The sequence below is a fragment of the Uloborus diversus genome, chromosome 6 (genome assembly GCF_026930045.1).
Source record: "Uloborus diversus isolate 005 chromosome 6, Udiv.v.3.1, whole genome shotgun sequence".
Taxonomy (NCBI): domain Eukaryota; kingdom Metazoa; phylum Arthropoda; class Arachnida; order Araneae; family Uloboridae; genus Uloborus; species Uloborus diversus.
This window is the reverse complement of record NC_072736.1, coordinates 58,774,878-58,802,780: the sequence shown is the minus strand read 5'-3', so window position 1 is coordinate 58,802,780 and position 27,903 is coordinate 58,774,878. Positions and strand designations below refer to the sequence as shown.

The window sequence follows — 27,903 nt, the reverse complement described above, 5'->3', positions numbered from 1 at the left end:
AAACCTAATGAGATTGATATGATTTGGCTGGAGTTGATTAGTAATAGGGGCAAAAAACTACGTTTGGGGAATATTTATAGGCCACCCAACTTAAGCCAGGGTCAAGACGAACAGATGTTTAGTATTATTAGTGACATTTCTAGCAAGGGGTCAGTCATCATAATGGGAGATTTTAATTTTCCAGGAATTGATTGGAATAATTTTTACCATAGTAATAGCAGAGAAGAGGATTTTTTGAAAGTAATTGGTGACTGTTTCTTAGATCAAATTGTAACTCAGGGTACTCGACAGGACGCGATTTTAGATCTAGTTTTCTGCGACATGGAAGGCTCTGTTCAGGGGTTATGTGTAGGGGAACACATTGAAGATAGTGACCACAACAGTATTAGGTTTGGGATTAAATTTGATATGCACAAAGTAGAGAATTTTAGGTTTGTGCCCAATTTCAGAAATACTGACTTTGTGGCACTTCGGCAGAGTTTGAAAGCAGTTTTTTCTTCTGGATTGGACAATAGCGATGTGAATCTTCAGTGGGCAGAGTTTAAGGAAAATCTAGCGAATACGGTTAGGGATCATGTTCCTTTTAGGAGAAAGGGTGTCAACACTAAAATTTGGCCAATGTGGTTCTCCAGGAAAACTAAAGACGCTCTAAATTACAAGCAAGCTGCTTTTTATAGGTTTAGAGAAACAGGTCACAGTGCAGATAGGCTCCAATATTGTAAGGCAAGGCGTAAATTTAAGTATTTGGTACGGATTCAGAAAAGAGAGTTGGAGCAAAGACTGGCAGATAACATAAACAGGAATCCCAAGAGGTTTTTTGCATACGCTAATTCGGGGAAAGTTCGAATTAGTCATATTGGGTCACTGGTTGATGAGCACGGAATTTTAATTCAGGACGATAGTGATATTGCTAATGTTCTTAATAACTTTTTTTCGAGTGTTTTTAACGATAACTGTATCTCAACAGTTGACACCAACAAGACACAAGCTATAGTACAGCTTGAGGACTTTGTATTTTCCAGGGATGACGTTTTACTTCATTTGAAAAAAATTAAAGAGACTAAGGCTCCGGGGCCAGATAATATTTATCCGAAAATTTTAGTTGAATGTGCAGAGGAATTAGCAGATGTAATCGCAAACATTTTCAATGCTTCTTATAATTCGGGGACAGTGCCAGAGGACTGGAAGCTGGCTAACATTACACCGCTCTTCAAGAAAGGGTCTAAAGGGAGTGCGGAAAATTATAGACCTGTGAGTCTAACTTCGGTGGTTTGCAAAATTTTTGAAACATTGATGAAAATTAAGATAGTAAATTTTCTAGAGACTAATAATCTATTGACTAGTTTTCAGTACGGTTTCAGGAAAGGTAAATCTTGTGCAACTAATTTATTACATTTCTATGACAAAGTTACCATGGCTTTGGACAATAAGAAGCCTGTAGATGTTGTTTACATTGATTTTCAAAAAGCTTTCGATAAGGTACCACATGTTGCTCTACTTAGCAAATTAGCTGATATAGGAATAGGAGGGAAAACTTTCATTTGGGTAAAAAATTGGCTGACCGGAAGGAAACAAAGAGTAGTTGTAAGGGGAAATTATTCTAATTGGAGTGAGGTCTTAAGCGGGGTTCCTCAAGGATCAGTGTTAGGGCCTGTTTTGTTCATTGTCTTTATGAACGATATTCACAAAAATATTTCTGGGAACATGAATTGTTTTGCTGATGATGTCAAAGTTATGGGGACTGTAGAAAATGAAGAACAAGCAAATCAGCTGCAAGAGGATCTAGATAATATTACGGAGTGGGCTGATAAATGGGGTATGGCTGTTAATGTTGGGAAATGTCAAGTGCTACATTTAGGGCATGGAAATAAGTGTACAAGTTATTATTTGCAAGGTTCAGTCATTAGTCAGGCAGACAAAGTTACTGATCTGGGGGTCCTAATAAGTCAGGATTTAAAGTTTAGCCAACAGTGCAGCATTGCTAGCAACAAAGCCAATAAGATGCTTGGGTTTATCAATAGATCTATTTCAAATAAATCTAAAGAAGTTCTTCTGCCCTTATATAGAAGTTTGGTAAAACCCCATTTGGAGTATGCTGTTCAGTTTTGGTCTCCTTATCTTAAGAAAGACATTAATGTATTGGAAAGGGTTCAAAGGCGGGCTACAAGGCTAATAAGTGGACTTTCCCACTTAGATTATGATTCCAGGCTTAGAAGGCTAAAAATGTACAGTCTTGAGCAAAGAAGAGACCGAGGGGACATGATTCAGCTGTTTAAATTTATTAAAACGAAAGATGTTACGGGGCTAAAGTTTAGCACTGAAAACAGGACAAGGGGTCATTGTTTTAAGCTATTTAAATCTCAGGCAAACATGGATATTAGGAAAAATTATTATTTTAGCAGGGTAGTGGAACCTTGGAACAGCTTACCGGAAGAGGTGGTAATGAGCAAAGGAGTAGACAGTTTTAAGAGGGCCATTGATCTTCACTGGGGATTGTAAATTGACTAGGACCAGTCTAGCTGGGCCCAGAGCCTGTTGCTGGTCATCACTTTTGTATTTGTATTTGTATAAATATCAAATTATTTACAAAATGTAAAAAGATTGAAATCTCAAACACGACAAGCAATTTTCCGCAAAGTCCATGTAAGTGCAATGCTGCCAAGGCTCCAAAAAAAGGAAAGTTCATTATCTATTAAAATTAAACATAAATAAGCTAATCTAAGGTGGAGTATGTCAAAATATTTACTAGATGCAAAGAGATTAAAATCTCTCTACAAGCAATTTTCGGCAAAGTCCGCGTAAGTTTGATGTTGCCATGGTTCTGGAAAAAAAAGTACTTTATTATCTATTGAAATTAAGCATGAAATAAGTTACTCTAAGGAAAGGTATGTTAAAATAGCTTTTGATTGTCAAAAATGTCAAAATATTAACAAGATAGAACTCGCAAACATAGGAAGCTATTTTTCGCGATGCTGCATATCGAAGCACTAAAAAAAACTTTCACATTTTTTTAAGCATTCTTCAAGAGCGAAGGAAAGCGTCATAACTCCTCCCCCAACCCTCTCCATTTGCTAGATTTCCATGCTGCAGCTGTTGAAGGAGGAGTAATGCTGTCAATCCGAAGCGAAATAATACAGGAAAGTCAGGTTGAATAGAAACAAGGGGCCGTGGTCGTGTGTTCAGGTGTAAAAAAACATCAGCACACACTATCTTTTAACGTAATGAAAACTTTTAAAATCTGATTTTTAAGAAAAACAATACACAAGCGAACTAAATGGACCAAAATGTTAAAAAGCAGTCGAAAGCGGACTTTACCCTTAAAAACGAGCTTTGGCGGGAAAAGCATTGGGAGCCCTGTCTAACTAATACAATTATTTCATAAAATTGACAATTTACAGAATTTAAATTTCAATTGTTTAATGTTTTGAAAAAAAAATTTAACTTGGGGCAAATATGCGAATTTGCACACTTACCCCGAAAAAAGCTCGACAACTAGCCCCAACTTGCCCTACTGAAATCAAGTTACACTGGTTTAAAAATGGTTTCATAGAATAATCCAAAAAACTGTCATTTGTTGCGTAAACAACTATCTCTTGTGGAACATGTTTGGTTTGGCAGATTTCATTGAAAATACACTGACGGTAGCAAGGCATCTACGTGGTTACGAGACAGCTCACTCAGAGCTGTCAAACCAAAAATGAGAAAATTATTTAACATTCGCACACTTACCCCTTTGCATACTAGCCCTGGTCTCCCCCAATTGATTTCAAAATCCTTGGATTTTTGAAAGCTCAGCAAAATGTGAAAAATGATAGATAAGACAAGATTTTTATCAAGCCTAATTTTAATTTCAAGGCATCTTTAAAAAAATACATTTCATTTTAATACATTGATTTTTTACAATCTTCAAAAGAAAATCTCTTTTATGAAAGACAAATTTATATGTACAACATATAACAGCAAAACAATCAATTTCTCAATGGAACTTGTTTTCTCTTTTTCTTGCCGATTATGTTCGGGAGTGGTCCGAGTTTAAAGGCAGTTCTAAATTGAAATAATAAAAATCTTATTAACAACTTTTAAAAAGAAGGCTAATTTTTAAAAATATTTTGAGTGATCATTCAGTTACTTGTAATAAAGTACACAAATTTATCATAAAGCATTTTTTTTCATCAGAATAAAAGTACAGGGATCTAGTGGGTGCAATTTTACATTTGTTACATTGAAAGCGTCTTCAGAAATTGTAGGCTTTTCAATATCAAATGTGAATGGTTTTCACTGTTTATTACAAGCAGTTTGGTTTCAAAATGATAAGCATTTAATAATGCAATTAATTTTTAGTTCTCATCTAGTAACTCATAAAAGCGTATGCAAACCATAGACACCTTAGAGCACACATACTGAAAAGAAGAACATACTCCAACTCCATAAGAAGATTGAACTATTTGATACATAGTTATTGCTTATCATAAGAGCTGTGTAATTGGAGGGGGAAAAACAATATATATCATTGCATCAGAGCAACAGTAAGATATCTAGTCCCAAGAAATAACACTAAGATATCTTAATATTGCTCTGATGCAATAATATATATATATATTCAGAGGGCAAACCTTTTTTAAAAGGTAAATGTAATGGTTGAGGGATCTTTGTTTGGCCAATAAAAGTCAGTTAAGATTATTTAGCAAGTTTTAATTTAAAAAAAAAATTAATGGAGTTTTAAATCAACTTAGAGTAAACGTGCATTATTTTTTAAATAAAAAACTAAATATTGCAGAGGCTGGTAATATCCCCCCCCCCCCAATACAACACTGCTTATCAGTAGTTTTTCTCAAGTGTGTAAATAAGGTTTAACACATGTTTGAACCTCAAAACATTGTCAATTTTTTAATACAGCAGAGGTTTCACAGCAGTAGTTTTATTCTGCTGATGTTCAGTCAACAGGAAAAATAAATTAATATTGTTTCAAATATAGTTCAATAAAAACACAAGAAAAAAAACTTAATTTTTGAAACAATGATTAAAAAAAAAAATCTTTTTCTAAAACTGTCTCCCCCCCCTCAAAAAAAAAAAAAAGAGAGAGAGAGAGAGAGAGAGACAGCTTGATACCGGGAAATCCAGCTTACTTGGGGCATCAGGATGCTCTTTAACAAAGAGATGATTTTATATTTACTATTAACAAATTTCATAAATAATATTAGTTGAACAGTCAACAGTTAATTCCTTGCATAAAATGAAGTTAGATAGCTTTAACAATAAAATAAAGTATTGAATTTTCCACTGTTTTCTGTCTTAATACGAGGGCAAATTAAAAAGTCTTTGCACCTATTTTTTTAGCCAAAATACAGCTGTGAATACAAAGCAAACATATACATTTCTAGAAGTGACAGTTTCTTGAACCGTACCAGCCGTATCTGGTTTTTGCTCGGAAGTGCGGAGCTGCTATCAGTCATTCAAGATGACAGTTGTTCTTCAGACGTCCACAGCTTATGAGCAGCGAAGTGTTATTCGTTTTGTATAGAGCAAGGGACAAAAGTCCATAGCAATTCACAGGGAAATGAACCTACAGACCTTTCCCCACAGATTTTCACATTTTCGCTCCACTAAAGAAGTTTCTGGCAGGACAGAGATTCACATGTGACGAAGAAGCCAATGACACGGTCTGACGGTGGTTCCACAAGCAGCCGGAAAAAATTTACCACAGGGTCTAATTTAGAGCTGCAATGGGACAAATGTCTGAACTGGTGTGGTGACTATGTGGAGAAGTAATTTAAGGGTCGTAGTACACTATGTATATTTGAAAATACTTGTATGTACCTGTTTTTTGGCGAATAAAAAATAGGCGCAAAGACTTTTTGATTTATCCTCGTATTTAAGTAGTAATGTGAACAGCAGAAAAGAGTATTATATCTAAATAACACCTAAATAAAGTAATCCCGTTTTGGTTCTCGCCAAGCTATACTGTGCATTTAGCATGTAACCCTGATACTGCCCAACTGAAGAATAGTTAAAATAAAAAGAAAAAAAAAACCTTTTTGCTTCTCTATTCTACTGCTAGCATTTATTTTGAGTTTGATATATAATGCACATTATTTTTCTTACACCCGATGCATCCAAGTTGATTAAAATTGATTATAAATCAATTGCAATAAGTTCATTCCATTCACTAACAAGCTTTCCAAGCAAGAAGTTGAATTTCACTGAATTTGCAGACAAGTTTCCCCAAATGTAAAAATTTATTTAAAAAAATTATATAAATTTGAATTTTTGGCACCTTGAATTCAAATTATGTTTTTTGCAATCACAAGCGTGTGTGTATGAATGCGCGTGTGTGTTTGTGTAGGCGCATGCGTGTGGGTGCGTGTGTATGTGTGCATGTTGTGTATGCAGTGCTGTGTGTGTAGGCGTTCGTGTTTGTGTATGTAGGCATATGTGTTTGTGTGCAGGCATGAGTGTGTGTATGTGTATGTGTGTGTTTGTGTCTGTGCGCAGGCATGAGTGTGTATGTGTGTAGGCGTGTGTATGTGTAGGATATGGACCCAACCTGAAGATGGTTTTCGCGAGAGGAGCAGCATCGTGAGGAGCCGGTCGACGGTGGTGCTGGCAGAGGGTGCTGGCGGGAAAATAAAATGATAGGAATTCAAAACAGTCAAATGAGAACAATAAGCAATCGTGATTGCTCAAAAAAAAAAAAAGAGCGTTGATTTTTTAAACATATGTAAAAATTAAAAACCAATAAATTGATTTATTTTTCCAAAGGGAAGACTTATGTTGTAATAATATGAAGTTTTAACAAAATGGTGAAAAAATTTACAATGGTTTCTAGTGATCTTTATACAAATATTTACCAACAGCAATCATGTACAGAAAAAAGGTGACCCAATGTAATACATGTAATTGGATTGTCCTAAAACGTTTTTTTTTCTCCTATAACTGAGCTAATTTTTTTATGGTGGCATGACGATTTATTTATGTATATTTCATCATTTGAATCGATTATTTCAGAAAGGGCATAAGTCACATTTTTTTCAAAATTGAGTTAGCTGTGGTTTTCCCATATTAGTATGTAGAGCAGGGGTCTCCAAACTTTTTCACTTGCGGGCCAGATTGTAAATTTGTGGAGGCTAGGTGGGCCAGTCCAACAAAGTTTTAGCTCAGATAGTCTATTTCCTGCTATCCCCCCCCCTCCACCCATACATTGCGAATATATATATTTTTTAGTTAAGCGCTCAGTGGTGGTTTTTCAAAATTTCTGGGCTTGCTTCTAAATTGCTATATTTCCTTATACGAATTTGCTATTAGTTAAATTAAGTTATTTTTTAAGGGCCCGCAAATCTATAATAATATATCGTTAGGAAGTCTTATAAAATTTAGAATAGTTCAGAAAACTGAAATAAAAAGCATTCATTGTCACAAAATAAATTGAAGTTTTTTTTTAAAAAAAGGCTAATGAGTGAGTGATACAAGACAAAATTATTGCAATGTACTACAAATTTATTTTATTACATTAATGATGATTAAAAACTTGGAAATAAATGAGAACACAACACGTGTATAACATTTAAAATTTTTTAAAAAGTTAAAAAAATAATGAGAAGAGATTACATTTATTTAACGATTAAAATTTCAGTCCATTCAGAGACAAACTTCGTAGTTCCGATCATTAAAAGAGATTTTAAATGTTCGTCTAATAAAAAAGATCTATACTTAGATTTAACGTACTTCAATTTTGAAAACGTCTGTTCACACTTGCAAGTGGATGCAAAAAGAGAAAACATAGCTCTAGCATGATTTTTTAAGTTCTTAAAGTCTTTTTCTGGCAGAGAACTGTGAAATGGAGGTAGATTACCTTCCTTGTGACATTCCTGGAAAGCTGTCTTGAGTAAGTCATTAGTTGTTATTTGTTAACTCGATGACTTCAAGTTGAATTTCAGAAGCCACCTTGCCAATATCACACTTAAAAGGGTTTTGAAAGAGTTCAATTTCGTCTGATGCACGGTCAAAGTCTTCAAAGCGGTTTTCAAAATCATGTCGTAGCTGAAACATGACTTCCAAAACGTAATCCTTGGAAAAGGTAGCAGTGCTTAGTGCACTTAAGTTCTTACATGTTTCAAAATGGTCAAACTTCGTAGATCCCAAATACTTTTCGAAAAGTATGAGTTTTTGTCTGAAAGCTTTGACATGGTAGTATAAGTCACAAACTGAAGAGTTTTCACCTTGCAGTTTCAAACACAGAAAATTAATATGAGTCGGGAGAACAACAACATAAGCCAATTTCCATACAAATACACTGTCAGAAAGTTCAAGTACAGGACGATGCTACTCAGTCATAAAAATGTCAATTACTTCTCGAAGTTCAAAAAACCGCCTCAATACTTTGCCTCTGCTCAACCAGCAAACTTCGCAATGGCACAGAACATTTGGGTAAATACTGTCGATTTAAGGTAAAAAAAAAATGAATTGAAAGTGTTTGAGGGAACTTGATCTGATGAAGTTAACTGTTTTGACAACTACGTTCATTACTTCAGCTACTTTCCAGTGTTTCCCACACAAGGCTTGTTGATGAAAAGTGCAGTAAAAAAACATGGGGTGAACACCCGCAGATCGAACAAAATCTGTTCGCAAGCCGTAGGTTGGAGAGCCCTGATGTAGACCCATCGACTAGTGTAACAGGGAAGTCAATCTTTGTACAACACAGCACTTTTTTTAAGGGTCATGTTTTTCGTTTAGTGCAGAAAGGGCATAACTCCCGGACTTATGCCCTTTTAGCACTAAATGGGAAGGAAGAAATAGTAAGACGCAATGGGCAAGATCATAGAAGAACTAGATTTTTTTGGTGTAATGAAGTAAAAATAAATAACTCCTTTGATCTAGCATAATTTCGGCAATGGTAGGTTTGTCAGTTCAGGGGGTTAAAGGGGAATTCGAAATCACAGAATCGGAATGGAATGCGCTAAAATCTCAGGGGTTTTATTAAAATCACACTAGGAACTGCGAAAAAACTGTATGCTTCCAGTGAGATATATGCTGGTCAAAATAAGAACAACACTGCAGGAGACTTTTTCTTGAAATAACACTGGAGAAATTTAACAAGATTGCCAAAGATTTTCCTCTGAGAGGACATTTGTTTTGTCCTTCATGACTGGGATTTTAGGGCAGTAAAACGAAAGTTTTACTGCCCTAGATTGTAAGATTACTTACAATAAAACCTGTAACTGCTAAGAGGACTTATCCCCTAAATTGAGATTTTGGATAAAGATTCTACTGGGCAACAAATGTTTTCAATTATCAACATTCATGATATTTATGTATTCGATAGAACATCAAAGGAACAGTTTCAGGCTAGCTTTTTTACAGACGATTTTCAAAAGAATATTGCAAAGTAATGTTGCCGGCTGAACTACCTCTGCCAATATTGAGTTTAAAGGGAAAATTTTCATGTTGTTATAACAACTATCAAGATGATTATTCAGTGCAATTTTGAACATAGTCATACAAATATGTACATCAAACTTGGTACACAAAACTAGACAAGAGAAGGATAGAAGAATTCCACGGAGGATGTATTTGATGAATATGAATATAGTTTTATAAGTAATTCGTAAAACTTTTGCTTTTTATCAATTTGTTAGTTTTTGTATTTTTAATTTTTTTACACCAGACTTCATTATTTTACTAAAACAAGATGAGAGAAAGAGGAAAATACACAATACATTTTCATAAGATAATGAATTTATGAATACGGACTTCACTAATTATTTTTGTCGCTTTGTTATGTTATTTTTTATTATCATAAATCAGTTTGAAACAAGTCTGTTTCACCTTATTTACATTTTCATCACTCTAAATTAGTCTTTCAGGATATTTATTGAAGAAAAGGCATAAGTCCAAATCAAAAAAATTTTTACAATCAATTTCAGTGATGAAATGAAACGCAATTTAAGGTGAGATAATGATCCTACTCATGGCTAGATTAGTCATAAAAAGTTTTGCAGAATTTAGTTCATTTTTCAATGAAACAATCACTTTTTATTGATTCCTGAAAAGTTTCATTAGTTAGACTTATGCCCTTTCTGAAATAATCGATTCATTTATTGTAACATACAGTACCCGCAACTAATAAAATCACTGGATTATAAAATCAGCTGCTTTTTAAAATCAAGTCTGGAAAAACAGAATCATTGCAATGCCAAAACATGTTAAAACCATCCTTTAATAAAATCACTATCGCCGTTTTATAAAATCAAAATGTTGGACATCATACAATACGCAAAAAATTGATGAAAAAGCACCCAAAAGTGAAGGAATTGGGTCTCAGAAGATGAGGAAATCTCAGCGTCAAATTTGTCTCTTCAATGGATGTCATAAAAGCGCTTGATGATATACAATGCACTTTAGAGCAAAGAATAAAATATAATGTTGAATGTTACAAAACATTTAGTAAACTTTCAAGCAATACTGAATCTTTACTCTCTAATTCTGTTAATCTAACTGCAATACGCCAATATTTTAAGATCCTTGTGTAAAAAAAAAACTTCTCATGTTTAGTTAAAATGACAACTGTTTTTTGAAGTACTTAAAACAAAAATAAATGACGTAATTCCTTTTGTTTTTTAAAGTATTTAACCTTCAAAATCTTTCATTTCTTTGAATGTAGGTATGCCGCTTTACAAAATCAAATGTCCTGAGAACAATTTAGGTAGTGAGAAGCAAAGGGATGCAAGTGGCAAAATTAAAAATTTGGAGATAATCAGTACAAATAGTAGGGGAATCCCTTCTCTGTCTTGGGGCAAGAGAAAGTACTAGTAGCACTGGTAAATGCTGCTGTACATCATGATTTAGAGAAAAAAAGAATCAATAAAAGCCTACCTAGGATGTTATCCTTAAAGTCGTTTTACTCAAAACTTGAAAATGTCCACTTACATCCCTTTGCTTCTCACTGCCTCAAATGTGATTTTAATAAGCGACAGTTATTGTACTAATTTTTTTAAAAATTAAAGTTCAGATAATCCGCCAAAATAATGATTTAACTTAGAATAAAATTCCTAAATTTCAAGATCTGAATATTTTTCAATAATTTGATAGCAGGTGAAGAATGAAAATATTCAATGTTAGTTAAAGTACAGGATATTTTTAAAAATTGAATAAAAATCCTTCGATAGTGCTAAATCACTGAAGAAAATATTTCAAATATTTTAAATCATGATTTATGTTTCGAACATAATATTGTGATAGTTGAAAAAATACTTACTGGCAAGTAGAGCATATTGGACTGAATGTACAAAAAACTGTAAAAAGATAAATAAAAATTGTCAATGTAATATTTTAATTCAGAATATAATCAGAAATATTATTACATGTTTAGCATAAGCTAAAAATGAAACAGCCAAAGTTAAAACATTTTACAAAAACCAATTGCCTTGCAATATAAAAAACATTTTAGAATATTGAAAGGCAATTAAATAACTTTCTAAACAGACAAATACACAACAGTAAATTTGGGAGCACTCTAGAGAACTGCGCAAATAGAGAACCATTTGACATATGAAGACATATCTCATAAGATGTGTTCATTAATGAGCCTGAAAATTAAAATGGCATTATAACACATATAAGTAGAGTCCTTATTTGTTATACAGTTCATGCAATTAAAAGGATCTAATACATTTGGAGTCTTCATAGGGTGTTTTGTGAAACAATTGATAAGTCTATTAAAATGGACATCAATGTCCGTAGCCTCGTAGGTTTTGTTGTTCTTTGTCACTTTTGAAAGCTCTTCTCCCAGTGGGCTCTGAATTGTTTGAGTTTAATAACTTTACTTCTGGAAATAACTCTAGAACCAATCTCAAAAAATGTTTCTGGTGGCCTAAGCTCACTTATTATCACAACCAAAAGCAGTTTATTATGGGTTGTCTGTAATCTCAGGAATTTGGGTTTTGTAAGACAGGAAAATGTTATCTGTTTGCAATATCACATATGCGTAAAATCAAAACTCATCCATGCAAAATAAAATAAAAGTGTCGAATCTTAAACCCTGTATAATCAAATCCGTGTAACAAAAATCATTGGTTTTTACTTTTTTTCCCTTTCTCATACTCTGTTTGGGAGGGGATTATGATTAATACCTGGCTTTGGAACTTTGAATAAATCATGCCTTGTCATAGAGCAAGACGTTTTTTTCTTCATTGCAGACTACTGTTGGGGTATGGTTTGGGAAATAATAGTGAAGGGGGATGGTTTCCAGACTTTTTTGAGTTAGGGTGCCTCTTTGGAATGAAGATTTACTGACGGTGAACTTCTCTAATTAAAAATATAACTAATCACAGAGAGCTGGGGCAGCTTGTCACTATGGGCTCGGTGGATCAAGCCCACCCAGAAAAATTGTACACAATTAAATAGATTATTTAAAAATAACGTTTTGTATTTCAGCTAATAAGTTTTTAAAAAAACAATGAATAGTGGACATGAAACACATTTTGAATCTCTAGTACCCTGCATATTGCTTCTAAAATATGAGAAGTTTTCCATCTATTAGCATTTGCGCTTGCAAGCTCCGACAATGATTCTTTGGGCATGTCCCGATTGTGCCCCTGCCACACCTCCGCTCTTAATCAATCACGGTGATTCAACCAGACACCAAAACTGCAAGTCCGTGTCACTCCGATTTCTGCTGCGTGGGCACCAGCTCCTCAGTCCTCGGAAAAATAGCTTTACCCAATAGCAGTAGAAGGCAATAGCAGATTGGGAAGAATTTGACACGTCACTTGTACGAAACAACAGCTCTCCAAAGGGCAAAAAACAGCTGGCCCACTGAATAAAAGAAAGTACTCTTATCATTTTCCTCAGTCCCGCTTTTGTCTCTAGTCTTAAACGGCTGTTAATGTCTGGAACTGGCATTTACCATTTTACGGGTTCCCCCCGATTGTATCACATCGCATTGCATGTATATTTTTATTTATTTATTTTTCTGTTCAGAACTAATATGAGCAGAATTATCGGAATTTCAGAATGAAGAGTTTGTTTTTGAATAGCATACAGCACAGATCAGTTGGTTTTGAGTGTGGTGCAAATAAAAGTTCTGAATTGGTCCAAAACTTTTACAAAAAACTTCGATTGGGTGATGTATTCAAATTTCTTTTTTGTTCCGATATTTGGCCGCAATTAATCGTATAATAGGTCTTATTGTTAGGTGTTTTCTGTTCTGTATTATTCTAAGGCGGAACAAACCTAAATTATTTCAACTTGATCCGGTACATTGCCGGTACAGTCCTTAAAGGTGTAGGACCACATTACTTCAAAAATGACCAAACTATTGATTTTTTATTGTTTATTTTAAAACTTCAGATTGTTCCAATTTTTATGAAAAGAGTTTCAACACTCTAGTTTAATTATTTAAAGAGTTATTGGATTCAGGTCACTCACACTAGGTGCGCTTTTTCTCGATTTCGTATTGTTTTTGAGCAATCACGAATTGCTATTTGCTTTACACTTGATGGTTGAATGAAATCTGGCTTTGATTTTATTTTTCTATTCTTATAATGCAGGTGTCCATGTGCCTCGGAATCAAATTATTTATTATCGTCCTTCACAACTTTGCACAATCCTTTTTACGCAAAAATAGTATCTAGCACATAGCATCCAGCCCCTGCCATTCATTTGAATTTTGATGTCATGAATTTGAACTATGGTTGCGATAAAAGTCATTAGTAGAAAAAAGAAATTCCTCCTATCGTAATCCGCGATAGTGAAAACCATAATTTGAACTCAAGATCTCAAAATTTAAACTTTTAAAAATTGAAGTATTTTTCAGTGTTTTGATTTTTGTTTAAAGGATATGAAAATTAATTATTGGTTAGTAAATAAGTGCATACACAGGATCCAAGGAATTACACATTTTATTTAAATGTTTTAAAAAATGCTATGAATGTGGTGTGACCCCTAGGTATTGTGATGTAGTTTCACACAGTAAAAATTGAAGGTAATTCTAATTTTGATATATGAAGAATACACTGGCAATTGAGGAAACTGTTTGTGTTTCCAGAAAAAAATAGTTACCGATTTCGTAATTTGATATAAGGAAGCATGCTAAAATGAAAGTTAATGCTGCTGCGTGATCGTGTTGGCATCAAAAGTGTAATGTAGTAGTTTGATTAATGCTGTGTGTTGTTTATTACTAGTTGCATGGGGTGGGTGTCCTTAAATTTTGGTTGTTTACCTTGAAATTATAAAAAAAAAAAAATGCTCAAGCGGATATTTTTCTAAACAATTTCAACTTTGACGCTAGAAGAGAAGTTTGAAATAAAGAAACTGCAAGTTCAGCATTACTAACTGCAGTTCTCTCCATTTTATCTGTATAAATATTATTGTGAAAATTTTATGCAGAGAGTCCACCCGCTAAATTAAGGTATGAGCCGCCACTGGCTGCATGACACGCTTTGGGAATCACTGGTGCACACAAAGGGACCGACTTTTCTGGCTGAAATGTTATAACAAGCATTTTCAAACTCAGCTATGTTAAATTGAAAACCATATTTCAGTACTCACTGGAAAGACAAACTGAACAAACATAACCAATCTCAATGAGATTTCGATGGCAGAAGCATGCTGCTCGATAATCCACATGAACCCGAGGAGGAAGAATCATCTGTTTGCGGATTTCTGTGCCAGGCAAAAAGATCCACTGGAATAAAAAATATACTTCAATTTTACTAACAAAAACTATGGAAACATGAGAGTTTTAACTTTTTCCCGATAAGACTGTGTAGCAGACAGAATAATGGAGTTTAAAATTATAGAAACAAATAGTTAAATATTATTAACAGCAAAATTTGGAACAAAAAACTTTAATTTTCAGATAAAAATAAAGAACAAAACAAACACTTGGCTTTTACATCAAAAGTGTTGTACATGTGTTATGCTACCTCTAAAATTTCCAAGACACCAAATTTTTGATACATTCAATGAATCTGACTCAACAACTAAAATAAGAAAAGGTGACAAGTCCAAAATCTATCAGTATAAAGAGCAATTTAAAAATATATACATATATATATTTGACGTAATTTAAAAATAAATAGCAAGACCATATTTATTTTAACTGATTTTTCAGGGGATTTGTTACATGGAATCATATTTTACAAATTAATCATTTTTCCTACTTGTTGACTGATAAAATGTTCTGTCAGTCTCAAAATTGTTTTGATCAGATTGTTAATGCAGTGGCGCCCCAATTTTACGCTGTCCATTTCATATGTTATCCTGCTTCTGATGTCATTTATGCTGGTCCCTGAGAAAGGCTGTATTGATAATGCTAAAATATTCCGAATTTTCTGTTACTCCCTTTCAGAAAGTCTACTTAAAATATTCTTCTGTAAAAAGATCAAAATAATTTTTCATCTACAAGACTCATACAAACTTTTTTTCCAGATTTTGATTTTTACAGGATGAATTTGTTTTATACCTGTTTGAAGCTACTCTGGCATTCTATTTGTTCTCTTTGTCCTTTGTCTGTGAGAGGGATTTTCCTCTGGTCCTCTAATTTTCTTTCACAGGGTTGGTAAAAACCCGGTTTTTTTTACAAAAGCCCATGGATCCAGGGTTTTTTAAAAATAAAACCAAAAAAAAAAAACAACTAAAGCTGAGTTTTTTTAAAAAAGAAATGTGGGTTTTTTGTCTTTTTTTAGGGAAAATGTGGGGTACTTGTAGCCTATCGTAGCCTAAGTATATGGACAAAGCGCAAAAATTGTCTTGGGGTAAAAAAAGCTGGAAAACTAGTTAAAACTCAGCGTTTTCTGAAGAAAAGTATAAAAGACTACAAAACCCAAGAATGGTGAAGTTTCAGATTTTTTAGTTTCCATGATTACTAACAGTTAAGGCAAAGTTACTTTTTGAGTGATAAAATCTATTATTCGTTTTTAATTACTACATTTTTATTTTTTGCATTTTACTTTATTGTATTTCATTTTGTTATGCAAAACTACTGTAGAACCTCAAGTAGTTTAAATCCTTTTTTACTGAATTTCAGTTTAATCGAGAAACTTCTTTGAATTTTACGTAGACTGTTTTTGTATACAGAATAACAAATACTAAACTTTTTCGTAAGATAATGAAAATACTGTACATCCTATTCTGCTTTCTGTCTGACCCTTTGTAACAGCTGTTAATTTCTAAAAAAAATACCTTGTTTATTCAAGATTTGTGACATCTTGGTTTGCAGAAAATAATTCAAGTGAAAGCCTTTCAGCTAGAGTAGTTTCCTCTGTACAATCGATAAATATTGAAAAAATCAGACGTGACAGGACTTAGTCAAGATAGTTTGAGTTAGTTGAGAGTTAGTTTGAGTCAGTTAAAGAAAAAAGTTAAATATATTTATTTTAAATCTTTGAAGTATTTTTTAATGCCATTAAGAGTTAAGAAATACTATTAAAGTTCAAAATTCATTTTGTATGTCCATTGTCTGTGGTAAAGAACAAATTTAATTAATTATTTTAAAAAAAAACTTCTCAGAAAATTTTAAAAAAACCCCAAAAATGGGCTGAATAATGGGTATATTCAGAAAAAAATAAATAAATAAAAACCATTGGGTCCAATCCGGCCAACCCTGTTCTTTCATGGTAATTGAGGACAAGATCTGCTGATACTCCCTTTGAAAATTTTAAAAGAAGTTGGTGACAAACCCCCCCCTCCCCTCCCCGAGTAGCATCCACTGTGAACGAGCAGTAGGCTCTTTACCCAGTTAGACTGGTCCTCATCAACTTATCAATCGCCCAGGAAGATTAAGAGCCTTACGAAAGCTATTCTGCACATTGTAAGTAACAGCTGCCTTTGGTAAACTATTCCGAATGCCAGGGCCGATCCCAGGGTGTCGGCCGCCCGTGTGCAAAGACCTAGTGTGCCGCCCCTCAAGAGTAATTTGCATATTTTGACTAAGCTTTAACGTCTATATAAATCTTTCTTTAAATTTCTATGCCAAGTTCGAATTTAAAAAAGGGGGGGGGGAGACAAAAGAATGATCTTATAAAAAGAAAGAAATTTTTTATAGTAAGAAACTCCTTAGGTACAGTTTATATCTTTGAAGAAAGTAATAGATACCAAAATTTACTAGTCGTAAAAACGCATTTTATAGTCTTTCTTCGGTGACATCAGAGAAGGGACGGAGGAAGGGTAAGCGTTGGGGGAGGTGTCAGGGGTTCAGGGGAGGAGGATTGCTCCACGAAAATTATCGAATTGGCGTATGAAAAATATTTTTAGTTAATCTTTAGTTGTGTTTGGCTGCAAGGACAAAAGAGTCAAGTATATTCAAGGTGCATGGAGAAATTTTCAAAATTGACGTGAAAATATCGCAATTTTAGGAACTTTTTCGAGACTTTAGGTGAAAGTAATGTTGCAGTTCTTTCCTAAAATTCTTTCAAAATTGAAATCAAATTGAAGCTATTTTTTAAGACCGTAACTTAGGAAGGATCGGCGTTCTTCCAGAAAAATCTCCGAAACTTAAGTTTTAAACCCGCAGGTTTGGGTTACCTTTGTTGACGTTGCAAGAGGGAGGGACATTCAATCGTCTCCCATCGAAAGATTTCGAAATATAAGTTTAAAACGCAAATTTAGGCCGTCTTTGGTGACGGTAGGGAATCTGGCGGCTATCCTCCGGGGCTATCCTCCGGTAATTTCTCGCCACTATTTTTCCAAAAACCCGTTAGATTTGAAAACAATAGGGGAAACATGAAAATATTCCGAACCAAAATATTTTCGGAACAGAAATCCTTTACAGGCTATTTTTGGGAAGGAAGGATTTTGGGGCTCTTAAGCGGATATATCTAAAATCGCAGTTTTATATCATCTTTGGTGACGTTAACAAAACTGGGAAGCTTATGCGGATCTTTCGGATATTTTTCAACGTTAGTATCTGAAAAAATATAACTATAGACTTTTGTCCACCTCACCTCGACGATTGATGGATATGCCCCAGCGCCGTGAAAAGTTACATAAGCCTGGCAGTTCTCCTCCGGAATTCTTTAGAAATATAAGTCCCAAAGTCGTATTTTAAGCATTGTTTGATAACGATGGGACTAAGAGCGAACGGGGGTTCAGTGTGCTCTCACGAACTGTGTTTTTGAACCTGAAGTCAACTTCAGGCTAGTTTAGGCAGGAAGCTGTGGCTCCACGGAATCGTCTAAAAACGAAATTTTCAGGTATAGTGATTGCGTTGGAGAAAAGAGGGATCCGGGATCTTTCCACAAAAGTTCTTGACTCTGATGTTTGAAAAACGCAATTTTAGTTTGTTTTTCAATACGTTAAGTGAGAAGGGGTGGAATTAGGGGCTTCTCGAAAGACGCTAATTGAGACTGTATTTGGTAGTAATGTTTGCGAATGGATTTCGGGGTCCTCCACTGCAAAAATTTCGAAAAATGCCAAAGCAATTTTATATGACGTTTGATGATAGGAAGGGCTGTCGTCTGTAAACACGTTTTGGATTTTGGAGCCAGCACTTTTAGGCTATGTTTGATTAAGTTAAGGTGGAAGAGGTGAATCAGAAGCTTAATTGGGTCCTTAAGATCGATGGTTCAACCAGCGAAATTTTCCGAAAGTAAAGTCCTAGAAACGCAATTTTAAGCCTTTGTTGCGTAAGAACCTCCTCCAGCTGAGAGTTACTCCGAAAATAACACCTAAGCAACATATTACAAATGAGTGGCAACACTCTAAGTAAGGCGGGGAGAGTAAGAATTACGCAGAACTATGTACGACTACGTTGCTGAACGAGGTTCTCCTTTTAAGTACTACAATAAGGCGTAACAAACAGTACGTTTTCATTTATTTGTGTGGATATGACTTTTGTAAAGCTTCATGTACATTTTTTTAAATAAATAGCCTCAATTGTTTTTGCTCCTGGACTTTTAAAGTACGACACAACATTTATTGGCGAGCCAGCCAGGATGTACGGAAATCAGAAGATTTCAGAGGCTTTGTAAGGATATATAAGTAAGTGTTTGTAAGAATAATTAGTACGTAAATTGATATTCTTTATACGAAAATGGACATTTTGAAGCAGGAGCGTTCAATTTTACGAAGTGCCTTCACAAGAGCTATAAATAATTTTGATAAGTTAACGGAATCAAACGAGACAAGCAGTGAAGAAAAACAAGTAGAATTTGAACTGTTATCTGAGAAATACAAGCAGTTAAAAGAGTGTGACGCCGAAATCTTAGAACTATTACCGACGGAAAAATGCACAGAAAAACAGTACGAAGAGGAATTCGAATCGTGTGAAAGATACGATAGAAACTTTCTTTTTGCGAAAATGAAAGTAAAACGAACATTTTCCGTGCAAGCTCCGAGAAACTACGAAGAAACGCCCCTTCAATCGGTACAGGGTACCGAAACAGTATCCCAGTATCAGCTACCGAAAATTGAGCTCCGGAAGTTTGATGGAAATCCGAGGGAATGGTTAAACTTTTGGTCCCAATTTGAGCAAATTCATCAAAATACGAGAATAGACGAACGGGACAAATTCCAATATTTAATACAGGCGACAGTTGCGGGCTCCAAGGCGAGAGACATCGTAGACAGTTTTCCCCCCACGATTGAAAACTATCCCAAGGCCATCGAGTATTTGAAAGAAAGATTTGGAAAAGAAAGCGTTTTGATTCAAGTGTATATACGAGATCTATTGCAGCTGGTAATGACGAAGAACAAAAGTGATTTATCGACATTGTATGATAAACTCCAGACACAGTTACGTTCGCTTGAATCGCTAGGACTCACAAAAAATAAGTACGCGGATATTTTGTTTCCACTCGTTGAGTCAGCATTGCCAGTGGATATTATTAAGTTATGGGAAAGGCAGCGAAGTACTGCTGCAGATACAGTGGGTAAGACTGATTTAGATTTATTAATTGATTTTGTTAAGAATGAGGTTGATAGTGAATTCAGAGTAAAAATTGCTAGGGAAAGCTTTTATTCTGATAGGGTAAGTCATAAAAAAGATTTAAGTAAATATTCGGAATCTAAATCTCTCGTACCAACTGCTTGTGAATTACTTAGCGCAAATGATAAAACTGCATTTAATGATAATAACAGTAAATTTAAAAGGTATGATAATTGTATTTTTTGTGATAAGTTTCATGCATCTGAGAGTTGTAATGAAGTTACGAATATGACCTTAGATTATAAAAAAGATATTCTTAAGAAAAAGAAAGCTTGTTTTGTGTGTCTTAAGAGAGGCAATCATCGGGCAAATCAATGTAGTTCTAAGCATAAATGTCAGATTTGTAAAAGGCGACATTTCGTGATCTTATGTCCAGATTTGCCTTCGAATAGACCAGATAATCCTTTAAAAGATAATAATAACAAAATTAGTACTTTAAATAATCATGTACAACTCTTGGATGTATATCTTCAAACTTTGGTTGTAAAATTGTGTAATGGTTCGAAAGAAATGCTTCTACGTGCAGTCATTGACATGGGTAGTATGAAATCTTACATAGTTTCTGATGTTGCTCAGAGCATGAACTATTGCCCTACAAATGAAATTAAATTGAAACAATCACTGTTTGGTGGGGTAGAAATTTCTGAAAAAAGTTATAAGAACTATGTTGTTGTTTTAAGTAATGTTGATAACAGTTACAGGTGTAAATTTGATGTTCTTGCACAAAAACGTATTTGTTCTGAGATCAATCAAATCCCATCTGGTCCTTGGTTAGACGAGCTCAAGCAGCACAATATTGAAATTACGGATACAGAAAAAAATAAATTTAAGGTAGATAAGGAGATAAAGTTATTAATTGGTGCTGATGTTGCGGGAAAATTGTTGACGGGAAGAATAATAAATCTTAAGTCTAATTTGACAGCTATACAGACTCGTTTGGGGTGGACTGTGTTAGGGAAATTATGTGAAACAAGGCAAAGCGTAAATAGTAACCATTCTTTAGTGATTACATCGCTGTTAACGCCAACTCAGTGTATCAGTGATCTTTGGAAGTTAGACGTTTTGGGAATTGATGATCCAGCATATCGAAAGAGTAAATTAGAATTGGAAGAAGAAACTAATAAATTCTTTAATAAAACTATTTGCATGAATTCGGAGGGCAGGTACGAAGTTGCGTTGCCTTGGATAGAGGATACCTCCTCCTTACCGGACAATAAGAAATTAGCTGAAAAATGCTTATTAAGCACAAAAAGAAAGCTTGTAAATTTGGGAAAGTTGGAGGAATATACGGAGGTTTTTAACAATTGGGAATCTCTTAACATAATTGAAAAGGTACCGGGAGAAACAAAAAAGCAAGTACACTATTTGCCGCATAGGCCGGTAATTAAAGAAAATAGTACTACAAGTTTAAGACCGGTATTTAACGCAAGTTCTCATTCAGTAGGTTCTCCGTCATTAAATAGTTGTTTATCTGCCGGACCTAACTTAATAGAAATTATTCCAACGATTCTTAATCGATTTCGTAGGAACTACGTAGCAGTTACGTCCGATATAGAAAAAGCGTTTTTGCAAATAGCTATTAGGGAGAAAGATCGAGATTTTTTGCGTTTTCTGTGGTTTGGTAAGGATAACTCAGAGCAGTTAGAGGAGTTCCGGCATCGGATGCTGGTTTTCGGGCTAAGTTGCAGTCCGTATCTCTTGGCTGCTACGCTGCAGTTCCATTTGAATAACGTTCCAGAAAATTTAAGCCACACAGCTGAAATTCTAAAGAGTGCATTTTACGTCGACAACTGTGTGACCAGCCTACATACCGAAACAGAAATGAAACAATTTGTGTTGGAATCGCAAATAATCATGACTTCGGGTAATTTTAATTTACGAGGCTTTGAATCCAATTTAAACAGTGCAGTTTCGGCTGATAACTCCGTTGGGAGTAAAAAAGTTTCAGTCTTGGGTTATGTTTGGCATACGGATTCGGATATGTTATCTTGTAAAATGGATCACAAATTAGACTTAGAAAAGGCTGTTACGAAAAGGTCAGTTTTAGCAGTAGCCAATTCAGTTTTTGATCCAATAGGTTTTACAGCCCCTGTGACGTTGATACCTAAATTAATCTTGCAGGAAGTGTGGAATTTAAAACTTAAGTGGGATGAAATTCTTCCAGAGGATTTAATAAGAAAAATTAAGGCATGGTATCAACAGTTAACGAAACTACTAAAATTGAAAATACCTCGGTGGTTAGGCATTTCCCTTGAATACGAGTCGATGAGTTTGCATCTCTTTTGCGATGCCAGTCAACGAGCTTACGCCGCGTGTGTTTATATAAGAGTAGTTCGAAAAAATGAAGTAGTAATTAATTTAGCACATGCAAGAAGTAGAGTTGCACCATTAAAACATATAACTATACCTCGTCTAGAGCTACTCTCCTGTTTAATAGGGACCAGATTACTCTCATCTGTAATTGAAGATCTTAAGCTTTCCGGAATTAATGTTCATTGTTGGACAGATTCCACTACCGCTTTGTGTTGGATTGTAAGAGAGGGAAACTGGGGTACCTTTATACAAAACCGTGTGCGAGAAATACGTTCCTTGACATCTCCTAAAGTATGGGGACACGTTCCCGGAATCCATAATATAGCCGACGTAGCGTCCCGCGGATGTTCCGTAGAGCAGTTAGCGCAGCTAAAATGGTGGGAGGGGCCAAAGTGGTTGTATGACAAAGAAGAAAATTGGCCGAAGTGTGAGGGTAAGCCAGATGAGGAATTGGTGAACTCTGAACTGCGTAAGACTATTATAACTACATTGACAACAAATAAGGTTGATGACAATTGGTACTACAGGTATTTTTCATCGGTAAGAAAAATCGTGCGCATGATAGCTTGGATCTTTAGATTTTATTGTAAGTTAAGAAAATCAGTAACTGGGTTCACAGGTATTTTGTCTGTTTCTGAGCTAGAAAGGGCTGAATTAGCTCTTATGAGGTTGATTCAAAAAGAGTCATTTAAAGGTGTAAACGATGATAAATTGAAAAACCTCAGACCGCTACAGGACTCCAATGGTTTAATAAGAGCTAAAACTAATGTTGCTTATCGTGATGATACTAATGACTTTAAGTTTCCTATCATCTTACCATCTGACCACCCCGTGGTTAAATTATTAATAATGGATGCTCATAACCGTCTTTTACATGCTGGTACTTCTATGTTGATGTCTCATCTACGGGAAAAATACTGGATTATTAAGTCTCGTAAAACTATACGTAATTGCATTAGAAAGTGCGTGAAATGTCAGAGATTTAAGGCAGAAAGGTGTGATGTCAGTTCAGGCATTATGCCAAATGATAGAGTACGTGATGCAGCTATTTTTGAAATAGTGGGTGTTGATCTCGCTGGTCCACTATACCTAAAAAATGGCCAAAAGGCTTATATTGCACTTTATACTTGCGCGGTCTATAGAGCCATTCATCTCGAACTTATTACGTCTTTAAGCACAGAAGTATTTTTTCAGTCCCTGAGGCGCTTTATTGCTCGGCGTGGTAGGCCAACCATCATATATTCTGATAATGGCTCGAATTTTAAGGGAGCAGAAAGACTTTTGCACGAGCTGGATTTGGAGAGTTTACGTTCTAAAGTTGCGGAAGAAAAAATTCAGTGGAAGTTTAACCCTCCATCCGCCGCTTGGTGGGGCGGATGGTGGGAGCGCTTAGTGCAAATGGTGAAGCAAATTTTAAGGAAAATTTTGGGTCGTGCTGCTCTTGATTATGAAGAGTTAACTACAGTACTTTGTGACTGTGAAAGAATTATCAATTCGAGGCCACTTACGTACGTTTCCGAAGACGTCGACGATATGTCACCCCTAACACCAGAAATGTTTCTACAAGAAATTTCTAACGCCGGAGTTTCTGATATTGATATTGTCGATAGAGAAAAGTTAGGTAAGCGAGCTAATTATCTTCAGAAAATAAGAGAACAACTCCGTAAAAGGTTCCGTTCTGAATACCTAGGACAATTACGTCAACAATCTGCTAAGAACTTCAAACTTGAGCCTTTAAAAGTGGACGAAATAGTTCTTTTGGAGGATATTAACAAAACACGTGCTTATTGGAATTTAGCTCGTGTGAAAAAACTAATTCCAGGACGTGATGGGCAGGTTAGACTTGCTGTTGTTAGAACTGAAACATCTGAATTCTTAAGGCCAGTTCAAAGATTATTTCGACTGGAGCTAGAAAACCCAGCATTAAATACGATTGAGGAAGCTGTACCTCTAACTACCAGTAGTGGTAGAATTGTCAAGCCACCAGTGCGTTTGTAAATAGTTATTGTTCATGATTTATGTTTTGATTGTTTTCTGGTTCATTTTTCTTTGTTAAGATTGTGTTTTTTGTATATTGCTTGATGTTATATTATGTAAGTTTTTGTAATTTTTGATTTAACCTAAGTCATTTTGAGTGTTTAGTAGATTATCCACTCAAAAGGTGGGAGGAAATGTTGCGTAAGAACCTCCTCCAGCTGAGAGTTACTCCGAAAATAACACCTAAGCAACATATTACGAATGAGTGGCAACACTCTAAGTAAGGCGGGGAGAGTAAGAATTACGCAGAACTATGTACGACTACGTTGCTGAACGAGGTTCTCCTTTTAAGTACTACAATAAGGCGTAACAAACAGTACGTTTTCATTTATTTGTGTGGATATGACTTTTGTAAAGCTTCATGTACATTTTTGTAAATAAATAGCCTCAATTGTTTTTGCTCCTGGACTTTTAAAGTACGACACAACAGCCTTCTTTAGTTTCATCAAGGAGGATAGGGCATCTTTTTGTATCTTCGTTTTGGAGCCACATTTTAATTTTCTTCCCGGGGCAAGGGCCCTGTCCTCCTACCTGATCTGAAACCGGGCAGCTCATTCAAGATTTTAATCAGAAAATTTTTCATAAAGGGGGAAAAGTACAACATTTTAGTTCGTCATTCATATATGTTACTCTCAAGGGAGTCGCAGTTTTACACTTTCTCTCCACGCATCACGATTGTTAAACACAGAGTTTGTTACATAGTTTGTTGTTTGAAATGCTAAAATATGTCTTCATTGTTTAGGTCTGTAAAAGCTTGGGGGGTAAACGGCCGCCCTCGGTGCTCCTTTTAAACGGCACCATTTCATGGTTCAGAAGGGGACCTTTCCCCTCCCCTGTATCCATGCCTGATTACCGGTTCTGTCACAAACTTTGCAACCAAATGAAGCATGTGTGTTAAGTGTAGATATTAATGAACAATGAACCAACAAAATGTTCCCTAACATTCTATTTTTCTTAAACTATGCTATGTTGTCGGGAAAACGACACATACTTTGACAATTGAACATTTAAAAATCAGCATATTTATTCTACTTATTATAAGTTATCTTGAGAGAAATTCTTGAGGAATTTTGCTTGATTATAAGAACCATATGATGCGGCCTGCGGCCGCCCCTTGCTTTGGCCGCCCTTGTGCGGCGCACACTCTGCACACCTGCTAGGATCGGCCCTGCCGAATGCCTTACTGAAGTTATAATTGAAAGATTTACAGTGTAGGTGCCATAAATATAAGATGTCTTATTCAAACAATGCTTTCCATAAATTTTGCAAAAACGGCATTCATAATTAGGCAGGAAATTATGTTATGATTTTCGTAGAAGACACTTACTAATAAGTATTGTAGAAGACACTTACTAATAAGTATTGTAGAAGACACTTACTAATAAGTATTGTAGAAGAGCAGAAATATTTTGAACCTTCAAATACATTCCTCCAGTGATGTCGCAACCCTGCAATGGGGGAAAACACAATAATATGCAGAATTTTTGTGAAATGTATACTAAAAGAGTAAATCAAAATACAGCTAGAAAACGCTTAGTTTTTTTTTTTTGAGACCTGTAAACTAAAAGCAAATAGCTTTTTCGTCTTTCCTATATATGTTATTTTATTTTTGCATATTGTTGAAAAATAAAAAATTCAACTTATGCAAATTTAAAAGCAAAACTCTAGCTAAATGATAAATAAATAAATTAAGTATCGCCCATTTTTCAAATTCATTGCAACTAGCTACTTGTAAGAAAAAGGAATTAAAATGTTTAGCAAACAAAAATTCTTACCTGCTGCAACAAGCCTGAATCCTTCTCCACAACACAAGCATCAATTAGAACACCCTAGGAAAAATCACAACAGTTTAAAAACATTTTAATAAACAACAAAATTCTACAATCATGAATTAAAACAACACATTTCAGTATTGTATAATCATGTACTAAAATGTAATTTCTGTTTCAGTTATTGGATTATGGAAAAAAATGCTGCTTATAAAAATTTCTTAGAATAGAATTCAAAGCATGTTGATAGGTACATTACAGAAAGAGTCTTTACTATAACATTGCTGAGAGTAATATTATAAATGCTCATTTACCCTGTTATCATAATAGAGATTTGTAAAATTAGTTTCAAATATCTAATATTGAAAAAATATACCAGTTTTAAAACAAATTTATTCTCAAAATCTTCCTTGTGCAAGCAAATTAAACTAGTATCATTAATTCCAAAAACTTATGGTAAAATTGGTTCAGACAGAAAAAAATAATAAAGCATGTAAAAAACATTTCAGGTTAATGAATATTTGTAGTAATAATAAAAAGAAATATATTAAAATTTGCTTTGGTATCAACTTAATGAATGACTTTACTTCTAAGAGCTTACATACTCACTTCTTTACCAAAAGTCAGTTGAAAAATTAGGCATTTGCCTAACTCTACAAAACTGGAATCTAATGGCAGGGAATGAAATCAAAAAAGTTCAATTTTTTTTGTGTATTTCACTTTTGTTGGATTATACACATGAAAGTAAGGAACAATATTATGAGCTTAAATTAAGGCTAACAAGAAGTAGTTTTTAGACCCCCCCTCCCCCAGCTGATGTACCTCACCAACCTTTCAGTTCAAATATTATTAAATATCCTTATGGAGGTGGGGATATGTTTGTATTTTTATGAACAAAAATCAACAAACACTAGTGGATACTATTAATAAAAAGAAAAGGCTAAAAAGTATCAATAGGACAATCGCTGTCGCTACTAAAAAAATAGAATTTTCAGAAACAAAAATTTGCTGTTTCATACAATCAGATTGCGATGACAAGTTCACTGGAGTGACATCATACCACACTCTCTTGTTAGACAAGTTATTACAACCACATATATAACTAACTGCACATGGGCTGCAATCAGAATTGTAAAAAGTCAACAAGACTTAGTAGGAAAATATCAAATTTAAGTGAAACATTCTTTACTTCCGCAAAAATGTGACGTAAAATACTGAAAGTCTTAAGAGAGTTTATGAAAAAGTTTAAAATCTTAGGGCATTTTAGGATAGTTTTAAAAAAATGGAGAATTTTAGGAAAATTTGGACAACTCTGACATTAGCTACAATATTTCTTTTTCACTGTAGAGGTTTCAAAATTGTCCGACGTTTGCATTAAAAGAATCCTTTCAGAGTTTTGGGTAAGGCTGATGCCTTAACAGTAACTTTTATTGCTTGTAAGAATGCTTATTGTCTAAGTAAGCATATAGACAACAAAATAATGTAATGATTTTTTAAGGATTTTAGACATTGGTTTGATATTAATAAGTTAAAGAACTTTATAACTTGTAAAGCTGTAGTGAGCATCAATGTCATCGCTTTTTCTACAAAAATCAAGACAGGGACTTTAAAATATATTATTGAGAAAGCATAATCTCAAATTTAAGTAAATGACGAGGTTTCTGCTAACTTTTAAAACTAGGAAAGCCCATATCAGTCAACCAGAGGCAGATCCAGAAAATTTTCTAAGGGGGGTCAAGTTTCAATTGACAACGTTATTCCTACAAAGCTAAAAAGTATCAGTTTGGCAGGGCTGCCTATCTCCCCAAGGAGGGTGGCGCATCTCCTCAAATGCTACGGAGCCCTCCCTCCCCCCAAATGAGA

At 34.7% G+C, this 27,903-nt stretch overlaps 1 protein-coding gene across 3 annotated transcripts in view; it reads right to left on the bottom strand.

The window, feature by feature from the left end:
* Positions 1-3,843: 3,843 nt before the first annotated feature.
* LOC129224671 (general transcription factor IIH subunit 3-like) overlaps positions 3,844-27,903 on the bottom strand; it is a 61,289-nt gene continuing 37,229 nt past the window's right edge. For all 3 annotated transcript variants that reach the window (XM_054859214.1, XM_054859215.1, XM_054859216.1), the window contains exons 9-13: positions 26,047-26,100; positions 25,651-25,719; positions 14,545-14,680; positions 11,252-11,288; positions 3,844-4,044 (exon numbers count right to left, since the gene is read on the bottom strand). In XM_054859214.1, the coding sequence (XP_054715189.1) occupies positions 3,969-4,044; positions 11,252-11,288; positions 14,545-14,680; positions 25,651-25,719; positions 26,047-26,100 (372 nt within the window). In that variant the 3' untranslated portion in view covers positions 3,844-3,968. The remainder of the gene's footprint in view (positions 4,045-11,251; positions 11,289-14,544; positions 14,681-25,650; positions 25,720-26,046; positions 26,101-27,903) is intronic.